The 17,906-nt window shown below is 43.9% G+C and overlaps 1 protein-coding gene across 5 annotated transcripts in view; it reads left to right on the top strand.

Annotated features, from left to right (window-relative positions):
- FAXDC2 (fatty acid hydroxylase domain containing 2) overlaps nt 1–17,906 on the top strand; it is an 18,495-nt gene extending 589 nt beyond the window's left edge. The window contains exons 2-12 of one of the 5 annotated variants that reach the window (XM_080398152.1): nt 1,967–2,212; nt 4,749–4,956; nt 5,727–7,813; nt 7,935–7,982; nt 10,860–10,951; nt 11,059–11,162; nt 11,857–11,978; nt 12,306–12,511; nt 13,465–13,570; nt 14,684–14,850; nt 15,704–17,906. In XM_080398152.1, the coding sequence (XP_080254278.1) occupies nt 7,769–7,813; nt 7,935–7,982; nt 10,860–10,951; nt 11,059–11,162; nt 11,857–11,978; nt 12,306–12,511; nt 13,465–13,570; nt 14,684–14,850; nt 15,704–15,857 (1,044 nt within the window). In that variant the 5' untranslated portion in view covers nt 1,967–2,212; nt 4,749–4,956; nt 5,727–7,768 and the 3' untranslated portion in view covers nt 15,858–17,906. Of the gene's footprint in view, nt 1–1,966; nt 4,350–4,748; nt 4,957–5,726; nt 7,814–7,934; nt 7,983–10,859; nt 10,952–11,058; nt 11,163–11,856; nt 11,979–12,305; nt 12,512–13,464; nt 13,571–14,683; nt 14,851–15,703 lie in introns of all 5 variants that reach the window. The other 4 variants (XM_080398153.1, XM_080398154.1, XM_080398155.1 and 1 more) reach the window with 4 other exon arrangements.

Here is a 17,906-nt window from a genome sequence, read left to right on the forward strand (position 1 = left end):
GCCATGGTCCCCCGCAGGCTCACAGGCCTGGGCTGTGCGGCCCAGCGGGGCAGGACGAGGGGCTGTTTTTTGAGGCCAAGAGCACAAGCCGCTGCTGTCCTGGCACGTGTTGCTCACAGGTTGTCGTCTGTAGCAAGACTCTTCGGTTGAGGAAATTCTCCTTCTTCCTGCAGAAGTTCAGAAGTAACTGTTAATATATCTACTATGTCTGCAGACTTCTAGGCTGGCTTCTCTTCTTCCAGAAATGCTATTTAAATTACATTAGCAACAGAAGTTTGTATCCAGAAAAGCAGCGTAATGTAACTTCTTGTGTAAGGTGGCTGCCAATGCTTGCTTTGCTGGTTGATGCTGACAGCAGATATGCAATTTATTTGGAAGTTTGTCTACTGATAATTGAGCATAGATAGTATTTCCTTTCTGTTAGATTGCCAGCCTTCTGGACGCGGTTGCATCTGTTACAAAATCCTGCAGTTCTGGTGGTGCTGCAGAATTGTTTTCTGCCCACCATTTGGGAGTATTTCCTCCCACTGAATCCTAACTACTTGCCTACCATTTTGATAAAAAGTATTTGGAAAAAAAAAATCTTGGTACCTTTTACAGTTCAGACATAGTTCAGTGTCTCAGGTTTAATGTTCATACCTCAACAGAAGTGTAACTTTTAGAAAAGAGGTTATTCCAAGTACTGCTCTCTATCAAGTGACCTTGGTGCTGTCAGCATCTTATGACATCCCATTATTGAACATTATTTGGATTCAAAGTTTATCTTCGTAGATGATAGATAGTTACCATTTTGCCTTAGCTCTGCAGTCTCTTGTGTTGCGTAATTTATGTATTATGCAATATGCTAGATTGGCAAAAAGTAATCGCCTTTCTTCCCATGGTCACTTGAGTTTGGGATTTTGTGCAAGAAAGCGTTGTTAGCAAGTAAATACAGCAGGCTGGATTACAGCACTCTGTAAATATAAGGTTAGATTTATTATTTTTGTTTCCTAAAGGGTTCAGAATAAAATACAACCATTTTTCTTTCTTACAAACCCAGTGCTTGAAGATATGTTAAATCCAAGGGAAAAAGGGAGGATTAATCTTCTCAGGAAACCAAAATATGTGTGCCTTGATACTCTAATAAAAAGTGTATTGGAGGAAATAATCACTTGTGATAAACTGCACTTACAATGTTTTAACGGTTTGCATGTACTTTAAAAAAAACGCTCTTCAGGGATGTTTACGAGCATTGGTGGTGAGAGCTGGAAATGTTGCTTAAGGTGAACAGAATTTTTTTTTTCAATCATGACTAATTTTGATCACGGCTAATAAAGATGAAAAATAGCTGGGAAAGGCACCCCACTCTTTATGAAAAGTCCCATAGTTCTTGTATTTGGAAGTTAGTTACCAAACTTGCTTCCAGGTCCAACGCTCAAAAGCAGGACCTTGAAAAGTCCTCAAACCCTCTATGCGGTTCTGTTAAGACCACAGTGAAAAAACAGTTTGTCTTGTAGACTTACTACATCCTGAGGTGGAATAAAGGGCTTTAAACTCAACATTTTCACCTTGGTCAGCTTGAGCTGCATGTCCTGGATCGTGCCATGTTGAAATCATTGTGCATTTCCTTTAGAACTTAGTAACAGCACTGCAAATGGTAGAAAACTTACTTATGGAAATGTTAAAATGTGAATTGAGAGTTAAAAGATGCAGCTATTGCTGGCTGAACACGTTTAAACCATAACAGCAAGGCTGTAGTTGACATTTTCCTAACCCTTCCATTGTTCCACAGATGCTTACCAAAAACCACCCCAGTACTGGGTGGTGGCATGTGTGCCCTGGCAGATGGTTAGAAATATAGTTCAGAATGCAGGGAATTAATGATAAAGTTCAGATTCCTCTTCAGCATTAGAGGAGCTATCAATGTGGGTTTGTACAATCCTGAAAAATAATTCGTAGTTTTTCTCCTAATGTTTTTTTCAAACAGCGAAACAAACAGTGACTATTACAAAATCTGTGGCGAGTGAACAAAGAGAAGTTATTTTATGAAGTGTCTGATCAAAAAGTCTTTCTGCTGAGAAGACATCAGACTTCATGCATGCCTCAGCAAAGATAGCACTAACTTCGGAGTGTTTGTGATGAAGATGCCAGTGCAGGGCGCAGGCTAGCTAACAGACAGAAGCAACTTTTAGATGACTGCCAACCTGCGCTAGACACAAACTTGCACCAGAAGGTAAATTACGCTTCCATCCTTATGACTAATATGCTGAGCTGTCTGTTCCTATTGGGTATAAATATTTCAGAGATAACCCGTGTCAGGATTGAACAGCGGTTAAAAAGAAACACTGAGGTTTGTGAAATTCACTGGCTTATCACCTACTTTTGGCTATTGGATGGATAGTCCTCCCAGTGCAAGCTCAAATCCAAATAAATATCGACTCAGGACAACATTCATATGGCACTCCTCTCTTGAAATGCCAATTTCCTCTTCCTCCTCTGCACGTGAGTAAATAGTTTGAAGGAACTGCATTCCTCCTAGGTGAGTGTGCTGGCCATGATAAATAACAATTAGTAGCAGCAGCTAAGAATTACAAACTTTTTCCCCACCAGGGAATAGCTGGGATTAGTCAAGAGAAAGTGTCAACGAAAACAGTAACACAGTCTTAAATCTGAAATGAAGGAACAGCAAATGTTTACCACACTAAGAGGACAAACACCATGAGGGTGGGACAGGAGTTCTGGGAATACTCTCCTTCTTGAAAAAAAAGTTAATTGATAAAAATACAGATGTAGTGGTACGTACAAGAAACCAGGCTCAGACAACGAGGCAGCACCATTATTCATGCTTGCAGATCGCTCTGCGGCTCTAGCTGCTGCTGGCTTGAGATGTTGCTTACCAAAGAGCATGTGTTGCTTTACCTGTGAATGGCCATACAAGGGTAACCGTGAGGCAGAGGTCATATTCCTTGTTCTTCCTTGGGTGGAAATATAAATCTGGAAGGTTATGGCAAGTAACATCCTCAGTTCTCAGGGCTTAGCTCATAATAGGGCACTGTACATTAGGTAAGTAACAGATTGGGGCCACATTTGCATAATAAAGACCAATGCTGCTGCACATTGCATCTCCCTCTCTGCAATGCCATAATTACAGACGTTATGGTCTGTAAACATCATATTTGAAGACAACTAAGCCCAAGCACATTCTAACCTATTTGTATCTTGCCTTACAGTTGGAATCAATACCTGTAACTGGTTGAGAACACTATGTAGCAACATAGTGTTGGTGTACTTCATAGAGTTAGTACAACACAATGAAAACTGGACTGCTGGGGTCTTTTGCCAAATCTCATAGTAACCCTTGTTGCTTTTAACAGATAGACCTTTAACCCATTGAGTTGCACTGGCATTAGCGATTTTGTGTTCAAAACGTGAGTTAGTGCATTATAAAAACTACTTACCTTTAAAGGGGTAGGTGGCTTTTTTATTCTCAGATACAGCCACTGACTCTTAATGAAAAGCTCTTACCTGCAGAGATGTATTCCAAACCCCGAACTGAGTGACAGCATGCACATATACACAGGGAACACTGCCAGTACTAACAGTGACATGGCACCGGCTTCACATGACTCGTCTGGGAGGGGACAGCCAGCTCCTGCTTGGAAACACACCCCTGTCACATTTGCCTAAACCGTCATAAAGTTTCCACAGCAGTAGTGAAAGGTGAGGAGTTGAACTCTGGGCTCTGAATAGACACAAAGGACTTCTCCTAGACTACCATCAGCAGGAGGTGAGCAAAGAATGTGCAGCCAGAGTTCAGGGGTATACTAGCTTGAAAAGATACGATAGAAACTTTGAGGAAATCATTAAAAGGCAATGGCATGTGTCTGTGTAAAGTATGGTTGTAAGCTTTCCTAGGCACTGTGGTTGCCTTCAGATGTGGCTAGTTTTTGGCACAGTAGGACATCCACCAAGCACAACATCTAATCCTGTGTCTGTCCACACAGTGTGGCTGATAAGCAACTTTTTGGGTGACCAGGTAAGCTCTTATGTTTTCCTTTCTATACTTTCATGGATAATCATAGCCTTTTTTCTCTCAGGCACGGTTGTTTCCCACTATCTCTCCACTGTAACTGTTGATTCTAGTGAAGGGAGGTCTACTACAGAAGATCCAAGCAGGAGAGAAAAAGGAATACCAAGAAACTGTGGTGGGCAGCACGTCCATCACAGCAGATGTAGCCTGTTCCTCCGCTGCACCTGCCAGCAGCAGGGCTATGGGGCTGGTGTCAGAAGCAGGAAGCAATGCAATAGAACCCTGGGTACAACACAAGGGGAAGCACTTGTGTGGTTTGGGACTGTCTGGAAACTGAAATGTAAGGGGACAGCAGAGATGGGATATAAATAATAACATAATTTTTAAAACAAATGTAGAAAATACGGTAGTTCTTTCCTTTTAGACTGTGTTGAGCATTTTAAAACATGACTTAGACAAACTAGCTTCTTCCGATACCTGAAGTGGAAAATTCAGTGGAAACAGATCTGTGACTTAATGAACAGTTGTTGGACAAATTATGAAGTACATGGAAATAATAATAAATAAAATGTATTAGAATTATTTATTGACTAGTGTGTGTTTCCCCTTAAATGTCAAGAGACTGACTGGAAAAACAATTGCTTTCACTTTAGGGTTACAAATTTGGTTTGGATCAATTTTGTGTTAACTACTTTGAAATAACCGAACAGGAACTTTTTTTTTTTTTTTTTTTAAACAGCACCAGTTCTAGTTCATATTTGGAAATAGCTGCAGACAGCTGAGATCTTCGCTGGTTGATTCGGGGCTGTATAACATGCCAACATGAGATCAGTGCCAAGCAGTTGAATGGCTTTCTTGTTTGCCGAAACAGCCGTGGTTACGCGAGTGCTTTTTTAATGTATTTGGTGTATTCTGAGTCAGAAGAGGCATTATCCAACAAAAAAAGAGTAGGTCATGAGATGCTGGGGAAAGCTTAATCCATCAAAATTTATGTTTTTCATTTTTTTAATGTAGATTTATTTTTTTAATGTAAATAATGTAAAAGTTTACCTTGTAAATGTGACTTAATAAAGGTAGTACACTGAGATTTTAGGGAGAGTGAGGGTAAGCAGATATGGCAGTACTGTTTCTTTGCCCAAGCGAGACTTCTATCATAATTTGATTATTTTAAAAGGAGTACTACTAAAATTATTATAATTTTACCTCTTTCCTAAACTCAAAGAATATGAGACTCAGTGAAGCAGTGGCTCTTTCTCTTCCTAAAAACTCAGAGCCACACTTTCCGCTGTGCTCTGCTCTAGCTCTTTGCATACAAAGACTCAGCAGGGTTTGACTCAGCACTGCTGTATGGAGGAACCATTCCGGAGCATCAGCCTTCCGGCAAGCAGCTGAGATAACCCTATTATGCCTTCTCTCTCAAAGATCTAACATTGTCTGCCACAGGGTCATCAGAGAAGAATAATCTCTTTAACCACAGAAGACTATGGCCAACACTATTTACTGTGCTGTCCCAGCAGAATAATTTCATATTGCTGTTTCAGCTCCCGACTGGGTGGTTGTAGAGGAGACAGAGTGGGGAGGTGCACAGCAAAGGGGCAAGGGATACGAGTTACAGCAAGGGAAAATCTGATTAGATACTAGGGGAGGGGGTGGAAATTAAGTAGTTGAATACTTGAACAGATTTCCTAGAGAAGCTGTGGCATCTCCTTCCATGCAGATACTCAAAACTCAACTGTACAAGACTCCAAACAACCTGCTAAGGAAGCTGGAAAGGAGCAAAGCCTCAAAAAAGAATGGATTATTCAAGCCTGACATATTTCAAACATTAGCAGTGTTTTCTCGGAGACAGTGGGCATACCTGCACTGAGAGGACCCGTGTGACAAGATGGGACTGTAGTGCATGTTATGTAACATAAAAATGCATCACTGGAAATTAAGATGAGGTCAGATCGTCCTGTGGCAAGTTATTTATGCTGTTCTATCCAGGCCAGCAGGTTATTTGTGGTTGCTACTTATAGGTATTCTTCATCAGATATGTTGGAATCCAACTATATTTTTTCAGTAAGGTTGTGGTTGGAAAACTTGATATATCAGAGAAAAAAAATCAACATACAGAAGATTGCATAGACTGGCTTTAGCAGCTCACAAATTCTAATAGCAAGGAGCTCTAGATCTGGGGAAAGACGAGAAGTCTGAGAACGCTGTGACTTCCTTAACACATTCTTATTTTAAGCAATAGCAACTTAGGGCACCTCTCACTCTTACTTTCTTTGGCCAAGGGAGACAAAGTTAACTTGATTTTTTTTCTTTTTTCCTTTTTAGGCTGATACCAAAAGTTAGCATTTCCCATAGGAGTACATACAACACTAGTGTTAAAATAGGGCGTTGGGAGTTCAGGCTCACAGTTTCAAGTTTCAAATCACTTTTTGCCTTTTTTTTTTCCTTCTCCGAACTGTTTCACATCAGTTTCTTCCACTAAAGTATGTAGTTTGATGGACTTGGCCTTGTCCTTTTCTGTCCAGGAGTAAGCAGGAACCCAAGCAGGAAGGTGGTGTCCAATTTTTCTGTCTCGTGCCCCTTGACCTGCATACTAACATGAAACTTAGGGAAACAGAGCTGGTAACAGCTGTAAATAAACAGAGTTGCATTTGTAAGAACGTACCCAGAAAGCTATCATTTCAAGCTTTTCAAAGTATAACCTCCTGGTTAATACGGGGAATTCTTTTTTGGCAGTGTATTCCTCCTTTCTGAAACGAAACGCTGCAAGAGGACTCCTCCTAAGAGGCTTGCTCCATCAGAAAGGTAATAGAATATCATCTTTCTAATTAATAGTTTTCCAGCTCTTTTTTTCTTTGTACCTTGGACAGGTGCCTTTACCTTGTTTCTGCTTTCCTTTGTTACCGTAGGTAACGTGGTTTGCCTCTGCTTGAATAGTCTCCTAAGTATGGAAAGCAAAATGGATTACATTCTGCAATCCACAGTAATCTGGCCTTCATATTGTAATTCACGTGTTTGTTCTTAAAGATGGGATGAAACCAAGAAAACCTTAAGGAATGTTTTGTTAGCTTTTGTTAATTATTATTTATGGTAAGAGTGCAGCAATATAAAAAGAGCAACACAGTAATCCTTAGGACAGCATGTCCTGAAATAGAGATCTTTCCATAGCCAACAGCAGTGAAGCTCCAGCAACTACTTAAACCTTGGGTTAATTTTATATATTTTTTTTATTTATTACCAAACCCAGCAACAAATAGTCAAGCCAGAGCCAAATGCAGGGAGAATTATTATGAGATGGCCACCTGTCCATTTAGGACTTCAAACACTCAAATTGACCATAGCAGAACTGCAGCAAAGATGATTTTCTCACTTGAGCTGTTCCTCTGCCATGTGAGGGGAGGTTTCGTGGGGCTCTACTGTGTTAACTCTTCATGGCACAAACTCGCTTGGATGTAGTCAGATTTTTGTTTTCATCCTTGTTAGTTTAACAGCATGTTGTCATTAATGGAAGAACACGTCCCATATCCTCTTTTCCTTGCAGTCTGTGAAGGGCTGGAGTTCCTACTGAGTGCAGTGTATTCCTGGGCCAGATCAAGGGAGGCAGCTGTGCCACAACACAACAGTGCCACAATCAAAAGCTTTGGGTTTGCCTTTTCTCCTGTTTTTCTTTGTTACTCTTGCATCCCTGTTAGTCTCCCAGGAAAATACTAACTCACCAGGAAATACGGGAGTTTTTTCTTCTCAAAAGCTCAGCATTGCTTGATGGCCAACACGAAGGAGGGAGCAGGACAGGACAGAGCACAGAGAGTAAATATTTTACAGTTTTGCAACCGAACTTGAAGTTGAGGGGATTTGTTGTAGTCAGCAGTGTGTTCTTCCACACTCCAGCCGTACAACGTTCATTTACTTAGATCACTTCTTATTTCAGATGAAAAGAGACTCTGGATATTCCACCATGGCTGAGCAGCAGAAGCAGGTAAAGGCTTATAGTCATCTTTTAAACAAAGCATTTTGCAGGTGCTTTGGAAGGCTGGATGTGTCAAATCATCTTCTAAAAGAAGTGACAGATACATCCACCCTCTGATCACTTTAGCACGACTAGGAGCTCATCTCTTATGACTACAGCAACATTTTCCCAGCATTTTTCCCTTCCAGTGGACTGCAGCTGCGGCACCACACGGTGAAGGGCCTGTGTTCTTTGCTTGCGTGGCAAGAGACCACAACACTCCCCTGTAACCAGAAGCTGTGCCACCTAACCGGACCCAGTCCTTCAAAGTGGTCCTGCTAGACAGTATGTTTCCCAGCAGATGTGCCCCAGTTTCTTTACCTTGCAGGCAGCAACCCTGTTCTGCACTTAAGGAAATTGCCAGCTTGTCCAAGCCCTTCAAGGGCAAGATCTCAAGCAATCCACAGATCAGGGTTTGGAAACTACTGTGCTGGAGCTGTTGGCATGAAGAGGAACAGGGTGTTAGCACTTGGACTTGATCAACGAGATTTTTTATTTTCTATGTAAACTTTCTGCTTCCACAGCTCACGTAATTACACTGTGTGGGATTCATTCACATAATCATTTCATCACATGCAATAAAAACACAGCCTCAAAACAAGACAGTTTCTAGCCAAAGGGCTTTTAAAATGGCTAAGCTTTAGCTACCCTCTGTCCTGTCTCAAAGCAGGACATACACAGTGTCTGATGAATATTAGGAGTTACTAGGTTTTGAAACTCTCCGAGTTCTTCAGCTGGAAGATGCTAAAGAATCTGCAATACTATTTAGTCTAACTAAAAAGTCTTACACTTGTAAGACAACAGAGTTTTTCTTTGGTATGTTCTTCAACCCAAGAGAAAGAAAGACTTACATGATTCTGTTAAAAAGCTCTAAGCTTTTTGTAGCTTTTGTAACCTTTTTTCTAAAGAATATGTAGATGGTGTTTCAGGGTCTAAAGAGTGAGAAAGACTTATCTCATGTCAGCATACATGAGGCATAACGTGGATGCAATTGGAAGAACGAAACTGCTAAGAGAGCAACTCTGCAGCCCAGAGCCCAGCGTGCGCTATCTGAAGCTGGAAGGGATTTTATTTTTTTTTTGCCAGCCTTGCATTTGTAGTTCAGTACACCCAGTGATAATGCTGGCAACAGATCACATTACTTCTAATATAAACTTATAGGGTTCACAAACACCAAGCTGTAGGGCAAGAGTCCTTTAAATTACTTCCTTCCCAGTTGCTAACTTGATTAAAAAAAAAAAAAAAGATGATAGGAGGAAACGGTTGTTTTATTTAACAAGGAAAGTTTCAGTGCTAATGAGCAAAGTTCTGTCCTGGGACAGATAAATATTGCTGACAAGTCCTGGGAGATGCTTAATGTTCTGTAGCTGCTACAGAATCTTAAAGCTTTTAGTGCTAAAAGCTGTATAGAGAGGATTCCTCTATATTGCATTACCTTAAACACACCTGCATTCAACATTTATTAGTGAGCTGTCTCTCTTGTTTGTCCTCTCTGACAGGAGGCAAGCAGGACAGCAACTATGAATCATGCTATTTTTACTCCAGTCTGTTTGTACAGCACAACACCACAGTTAAAAAACAGGAAGGACAGAGTAATGAACAAGACGCTAGCCAGTTATTACACTGTATTATTTTAGAATTGCATTGATATTTCTAAAACAGTTGTCCTGCAGATAAGTATAATACATATTCACCCAAGAAAACCCAAACTAAGACTGTGGAACTCCAGAACCAGTTCCAACTTGGGCTACTCTAAAAGACTGATAGTTAATTATACATTGGTCATATATCTGCTAAAAAACTTGAGTTTGAATATTTAAATGCTCAAATATATTGAATACTGCTTTTTGAATATACTAACTCCTGGAATCAAAACATCTCGCTGGTAGTTTTCTGACTGTCTTGCAGTTGCTTTGTATAGTTAAAATCCGTACCGTGATAAAAGAGTAATGCTAACATCACAGCTGCCCAAGAGTATTTCTTCAGTAGGTGACATTTCTGTGACTGAGAGCAGGGGTTTAGAGAACTTTACACTTTTCATTAAGAGCAGCTGTTGCGGTTTTCTAACAGTGGCTACCATGTTATTATACATTTTTAAAAAATATTTTAGAAGCATTTAACATCCTTGTTAATGTGCAGTTGTCCTATAAAGCTGGCACCTACTAGCCAAGTTGCACTAGTTGTACTAGAGCTGAGTTGTACCTGTGATGGCCTAAAGGCACAGCAAAGCGACTTATGCAAGGAAAGGTAATATCATGTATTAAACCTCTGTTACACTTGGGGGAAAAAAGGCAAGCTTCTGGGCACGTGAGCCTGACTTCAGCATCGGTCTTCAAAGCAAAGAGGAAAGTTGAGAGGAGTGGTTCTGGGTTAACTGGAGCTGTTAACCAGATCATCTGAAGCACAACAGTTTGGCCGCTGCAGGGGGAAAACATACTGGGAGGGGAAAAACACGGAGCGAGGGAGGTGTTAAGGTGGATCACCATTCCTTACCCCCAGGTCTTCCTTTGCTACTGCTGCGCGTTATCCAGAAGCTCCTTATGTTATAATCCTCCAGGCAGCAAGAAGCATGCCAAACAAAACCAAAGGGGGCAAAATCAGTGGTCCTTTCTCTCCCTTTGGTTATTCCAGAGAAATTCCATGTCAGTGACGCTTCGGGTCTCTGTAAGCACGGCAGACGGATGTGGGTGGGCTCCCTCCCCTCGGCTACACTCAACAGCCCATAACAGCTTTGTTACCTTCTTTTGAGAGTCTCTGAAGCAAAAAAACATAAAAAACTATTTTAAATACAAAAACTGCTAGTGCAGGACACAGCAGGACGTACTTACCCTTGTTGCTTGCTCACAGGAGGAGAAGCTCAGGGATGCTGTGAAGATCACTGCCCGTGTCCTTGGTACGGGCTTGCTCATATTCACCGTCTTGGCGAACTCTGTTTCTGGGTAAGATTTTTTCCTCAAGCCCCATTGTTCGAACACTTTTCTGTGGATGGAGAGAGGAAAAAGTAGATGATGAAAAGATGGGCAACCAAGAACACTTATTCCCACAGGTATGCACAGAATATCTGGGACACTTTAGGCCATTTCTGGCAGACAACATGGCTGAAGTTCTACTACCTGTGTGAGGGAAAGGAGCGGACAATCTTCTTCCTTGGTGAGTTTTAACAACTCTGTGCTGTAGGAGGAACAATCCGTGTATTACATCTAATAGTAGGACATGGACATGCCTTCCCAAACTCACTCACCCTCCCACAGAAAAAGCATGTGTAGGCTTCAAAGCCAGCCCCAGCTGATGTGGGACACCTGAGCTGCCTTTGAAAAGGTGAAATGGTTTTCCTGTGAAAACACTTGGCTCAGTGAGAGCTGAATGAGTAGAACCCATTACTGAAAATTAAAGTTAAAATAGTGAATTTTACTCTTGCCATAGCACCTATAAAACTCTTCTCTGTCTGTGATTAACAGCTGGCGAACAGCCTGGTAGAGACTTTGCAAGGTCCCAGAGATCAACTCAACCATATCCTGCTTGTATTTACAAAAAACCACCCATGACAAGAGATGCCCCAGCCATCCAGAAAAGCCCTTTCTTGGCCTCAGTTGTGGCACATTTCAACCTAGGAGACATTTGTCTACTCTAACCTCTTCCCCATTCCCAAGGATGTCATTCCCCATTACCTGGATGTCAGAACTTGCCCATATTCCATTTTAAAGCATCTCAGGGCAGAGGATACGCACCTGGCACACCTGGGTCCCAGCAAGATCCTCTGGATACTATGCCACCATATTTTGTTTCTGATTTAGCCATAGCTCTCCATTCATTCACATATCTCTGCCTTTTCCTCACGCCACAGGGGCTGCGTTGGTGCCTTGCCTTGCTTTCTGGTGCTTCAATGGAATCCTTATGGTGGCTGATGTAACAGGAAAGCCAACTTTCATTACTCGCTATCGCATTCAGCTGGGCAAGAATGATCCTGTAAGTATTTCCCACTCTGCCTCTTCTGCTGGCTAAATACTTTCTGCAGTCTCCTTAGGCTAGGAGCGGGGAGAAGAACCTGTTAGGCTTTTGTCTTGCAACCAGGTAGGGTTCAAGGGAAGTCAAGCCGAGTCCTGTATATCCATTGTGGAGAGGAAGGCGGTTCTTGTAATTTGGCTACTGATCAGATCTGGCTGGGCTGCTTGTTAAAAAGTTGATCCCAAAACTAATATGGAAACTGCCTACAAATCTGAAAGCTTTTTATCCGTCCGACTCAAGGCTGCGTTGCTTCTGACTTAGCCTCACGTCCTGACTTCTCTTTTGCAGGTGGACACAAAGAAATTGCACCAAGCCATCTACACAGCGCTGTGTAATCAGTTCTTTATCTCCTTGCCCATGCTTGTGCCCATGTTCTACGTCATGAAATGGTGGGGCAGCACCTTCAACAAGGAATTACCCACCTTCCACTGGTTTCTTATGGAGCTAGGCATCTTTACCTTAATAGAGGAAGTTCTCTTCTATTATACACACAGGTGAGTGGAGCACAGGAACAGGACTCCGTGGTTTTCCTCCATGCCTTTAAGCTTATACCCTTCTCCTGCAACAGCAATGGTCCCGGTCCCCGCTGTTCCACCAGTCTTGTATTTATAAGGGAAGACTTCCAGGTCCTGAACTCCACCCTTACAACATGAGGCTTTGGTGCTGTCAGTAACTACAGTAAGCAAAAATGGGTAAAATTACGAAGGTGGAGCAGCTTAGAAGCAAAGGAAGAAAAAACCCAGGTAGCTTTATACAAAAGCTGTGGCCCAGCATTCTTTGAAAAGAGATGAACAAGACTGACTGTCCTGAAAGAAAAAAGCTCAAGAGGTCAGTGACTGATCTCACATTCGCTTGTACAGCACCTATGAAACGGGGCCTGGCAGCTGACACCGCAGGCGTTCTAAGCACTGACACCAACATTAGAGGAAAAAACTAAAGCAAGGAAGAAAAAAAACCTGCAAAAGGCTGTGCAGAAGCAAGCACAGCAATCTCAGAAGTATGTAGGTTTCCCTTCTGGACAAATGCACTCAAAAAAAACCAACCCTGTAAAAAGCCATTTCTTACAAAGCACCCACAGAACATAAAATTCTGACTCTAATAGTTGCCAGTGGGAAAAGTCAAAACAGTGAGAATATAAAGTGAGTCTTCCCCTAAGCAGTACTCTCCCAGGTCTGAGCAAATGAGTCATTCAGGGATTTTGATGTATGGAATTTATCTGGATTTAAGTTTAACATCAGCCAGTGGACACATCAATTGTAAGAGGGATCAATACCAAAGAGAGAGCGAGGGAAGCCAGGAGTCCTACGCTCTTATTCCCAGCTGCTCTGAAATCTTTAAGTTAAAGAGGAGACATGAGCAAGTCCCCAGCAGAAATTCTGTGTTATGTTACTCTGTGTTCCTTTCTTGCGGAGCTCAAAACTTGCCTTTCTCTGGTTTCTCTGCTTAGGCTCGTTCACCTACCGGTCCTGTATAAGCACATTCACAAGAAGCACCACGAGTGGACAGCCCCCATCGGTGTGGTCTCCATTTATGCTCACCCAGTAGAACACATAGTAAGTGGGTTCTCATGTGGTCACCTCCCAGTTTCTGCACGGAGTGTGATTACCGTGGGATGAGGAGGAGTCGTGAGAGAAGAAAAGTAAATGTTCCTTGGACGCTTCTTTCTTAGGCAGAGGAAGCTAAGCTGCTTTGCCAAGAAGCCTGGCTGTAGAAGGGTCACAGTACCTGTTCATATTGCACTCCACTAGCTTTAAGAGCCCAGATGCAAGTGCCTCCAACAGATAAGGAACCAACTGCATGGCGATTCCTTGAGCACAGAGAGGGCTAGTAGCACAGACGGTGCTTTCAGCACAAGATGTGACACTTACACAGTCCAGGTTACTGCATGGACTCAGAATTCTGTTATGATTTTCATGCTCGCGGCTGGGATCAGTGTTTTCAGGAGCATCTCCCAGCACTGCTTCAGCTGAGATTTCTCACGAAAACACATCCCACCTTCAGAAGATTCCACTTATAGGCACTTTCTCCTGTTAACAATAGTCCTGGGCTGCCACACCAGCTCTGTGAGTGTCCCTAACTGACAGTCTTTGGGCAGCAGGATAACTTTTTATTTAAGTCCAACTGAGCCTAGCTAGTGCTGTCAGCTTGGTCTGGGCAGCGACAGCTGTTTGTGCCACCAGTAGGACACAATGAAGTGATGCAGGCGGGATCATCACATCGCTGCCTTTGACTGCACATGTCCACGGGCCATGCCCTTTTACAGCAGGGTTTCCCAAGAGCAGCTTCTGCATTACTCCAAGGTGAAACTGAAATTCCTACTTCTGACTCCAGGGTGATTTACTGGAATCATGCTGCTCTCACACCCCTGGTTTGATCTCACATCTGACTCCTACTACAAGTGTAGGGAGCTTGGGCTGTGACAATGTTTTGCCGTAGTTGTAATTATTCCTTTGACGATTATGTAATTTTAGTAATTTTTGTAATTATTTCTTTGATGATTATGTAATTTTAGCAAGGTGTTTGCGGACGGATCTGCCCTTTATGCTGTTTGTACAAAACTAATACGATGCTATGATGCATCACCCAGCTGAAAGAATTCAGCTTCTAGAGGAGAGGCTGCTTGTTGCGGACCCATTAATGAGGCTGACTTTGCCTCTCATTTCTAGCTCTCCAACACGCTGCCCGTCATGACTGGCCCGATGGTGATGGGGTCCCATATCATTTCAATCGCAGCATGGTTCTCCCTTGCTCTCGTAACAACAAGCATTTCGCACTGCGGCTACCACCTGCCCTTCCTACCGTCGCCAGAGTTCCACGACTTCCACCACCTCAAGTATGTCTGGGCACCGCTCAGCTCCCCACTCCCCTCCCGCCCTTCCTGAGGCTCGAGAGCGTTTCAGTAACTCGCACACGAGCGGAGCAGCCTGGCAGCAGGCTGAATGCTGGTTCTCAAAGCAGTTAAAACAGCCGTCGGGGTTTCAGAGGACAGAGCCCACTGCCCACTCAACTGGCAGGGACCTCACTGACACCCCCCCTCCTCCACCAGCTGATGCAGAAACTTTCTCCAAAGCACCAACACCGAAGTGGGGCTGGGCATTTCGAGTTTCCAAAGATGATGGAGGAGGAAAGTACGCAGAAAGCACACGGTGCCTGCAGTAACGGGTATTCCTGGACTTCCCCAGCACAAGCACAGGGTCAGAGCCCGCTCTCTGCAAGGCTCTGCCTAGAAGTTCAGGACACAGCACGTGGGCTAGAAGGAAGACAGAGCAAGGGCAAGTCACACAGCTGAAATAAATCCGCAGGGAGCTTTTCTCTCTGTCCCTCTCCAATACACTGGCATTAGTAACGTTTTCAGGTAACACCTTGCCCAATCAATCCCAATTAACCCTTCCCGGCAGAGATTCCCAGCCACCTCCTATACTGGAGAGGGCAGAGGTTTGGCAGGTTGTTCAGGGATACCTACACAGCACCGGAGGAGCTGTTCCCATTCCCCAGGTGCGCCCTAGATCCAGGCACGCTGCTCCCACCAGTTTGCCTCCTGCAGAAACAGCCGATGCGGCTGCAAGGGGCCCAGCACCGTAGCAGGAATCCTGTGGACGGCTCATTAGGGCTCTGAAAGGAGATGGAAATACCAAGAGCAAGGTAACCGCAGTAACTTCCAGTGATGTTTATTCTCTGGTTTCCAGGTTCAACCAGTGCTATGGAGTCCTGGGAGTGTTGGATTATCTGCATGGCACAGACACAGTGTTCAAACAGACCAAAGCCTACCAGAGACACAGGGTCCTCCTCAGCCTCACGCCGCTCTCAGAGAGCATCCCCGAGGCACCCAGGGCAGAGTGAACCAACCCAGCAGCCTGCAGGGTGCCGCAGAGCCCCGTGACTAGCAGAGCAAGAGACAATGATTTATGCCAAATAGTATTTTAATTGGGAAACAAGTTATTGTTCACACGTAAGAAAACCTGAAGCTGAACTTAAAACACGCGACTTGAAATGACCGCACTTTTGCTGCCACTATTTTCTACCTAAGGCAGAAAAAAAAAGAACTGCTCCAGAAAGCTATTTTAAAACCACATTTAGTGGGTTTTTTTTCTTAATTACTTGCACCGTTCCTTGTTCTAGCTGCCTGCACTTAAGCCAGATATGTTCTGGGCCACATGGCTTTGGGGAGTTAAGGTTTTTGCGCTTCAGTTTTCACTCTTTGAGCAGCATTCTGCAGAAATACCAGCAAGATCACCGTAACTACATGTAATAGGATTAAACCCACTATTTTTCTGAGACTTTGAATACCTGGGATACGAGATGCAACCCCATGGAAAGTCAGCGGGGCCAGAGTTTTGGAAACACGCAACAGAGGCCTGACTTCCCCCAAGTTTTTCTTCATCCTGGTCTGACCAAGGGCCGTCACGGCCTACATCGCCACTCCACAAACTAACAGCTGCAAACGTGAAGCCAGTTTCCCCATCGTGGGACAGGAGAGCTGGGGGCTGATGTGCTACATGGCAGAAGCCCTGGTCCATCACTTCCTCCTGCTGAGCTCCATCTTGCTCCCCAGACGCCAAGAGGGGTCACAAACCAGAACTGCACAACGTGAAGTTGTTGTGAAACGCACAACGTGTGTGAAGCGTCTGCACAACTGCAGAAAGAGACTTCCCAAGGGAAGAAGAGTCCCGGCTGTCCTGAGTTGCGTGGACACCAGTGAAACCCTGTAAGAAAGGGCCCAAAAGAGCATAGCATCCATACCTTTATGCGTGTCCGTAAGTACCTACACGACTGATCGATCCTATCTGGGGGCCTGGGACAAAAATGACATGTCTCACCACTGCTAGGCCGTGTCCTCCGAGGAAGCTCCACCTGAGGAACCAGCTCTTCTCCCACCCTCCTTCAGCCCCTGCGACCGCACAGCGATGAGCCCAACCCGTTCATGTCCCCTTGGGGAGGGCAAGTCAGCAGAACAGAAAACCCAGGCTGCATTGTCTTTTGAAGTTTTTATTTTTATACATTTTTTTTGTATTAAAAAGGAAAAAGCATAATTACCACAAATTACAAAGGACTAAAGCATTACTAGAATAATGAATCACATCAGCCTAGAAAGCAGATACTCTGAATAATATTAATGTTATAATACAAGCTCTCATTCAAGTATTTTACATTTTTCTCTTTTCCTTTTATATGTGATGATGATCCTAGCACATGAGTCAAAGATTATGTACTATCGACAGAAGATGGATCATGTACAGTGGGCCATATTAACAAGATTTTTCCTCCCAAGTGATACATGGTCTGTGATGAGTCATTTTAAGTTTGTCTCTACGATAAATGCAGCTGAAGAAGGTTGCACACACTTTCTAGTTTTGGGAAACAGAAGGCTGAGGTTGGGACACACAGGGTTTGAGAAGGGCCAGCACATCGAACCATCACCCCTTTTGCTCCTGGCAAGCGAGCAGAGGGCCAACCCTGGCCGCGTGGCTTACTGGGGGTTTCTGAGCCACAGATCCAAAGGCTTCCAACCCCAACGGGACCGGGACAGGCTGGGAGAGGAGGAGGGGGAGTGGGGCTGCACCAGGGAGGCTCGGGGGACCCTCCTGGGGGGGGTACCACCGGCACGAGCCAGCCCCGTGCAGAGCTGATGGCTGGAGAGCGAGCCACAGGGGGACAGCGCAGGGACCCCGGGGCTGACCCGAGCACGCTCTGCATGTCCCCTCCGCTCCTCGGGGCTTCCCACCAAGGGGATGTGCTTGTCACAGATACATCGGTCCTATGTTCAAGTGTCTGCAGAAAGTGAAACTGTAAACTACTCATTGAAATGCTGCCCTCCAGCCACCCACTCCATGCCACTGAGATGAACACTATCTTAAAAAAAAAAAAAAAAAAAAAAAAAAAAAAAAAGAA

This window comes from Falco punctatus (assembly GCF_963210335.1).
Source record: "Falco punctatus genome assembly, chromosome: 8".
NCBI lineage: Eukaryota > Metazoa > Chordata > Aves > Falconiformes > Falconidae > Falco > Falco punctatus.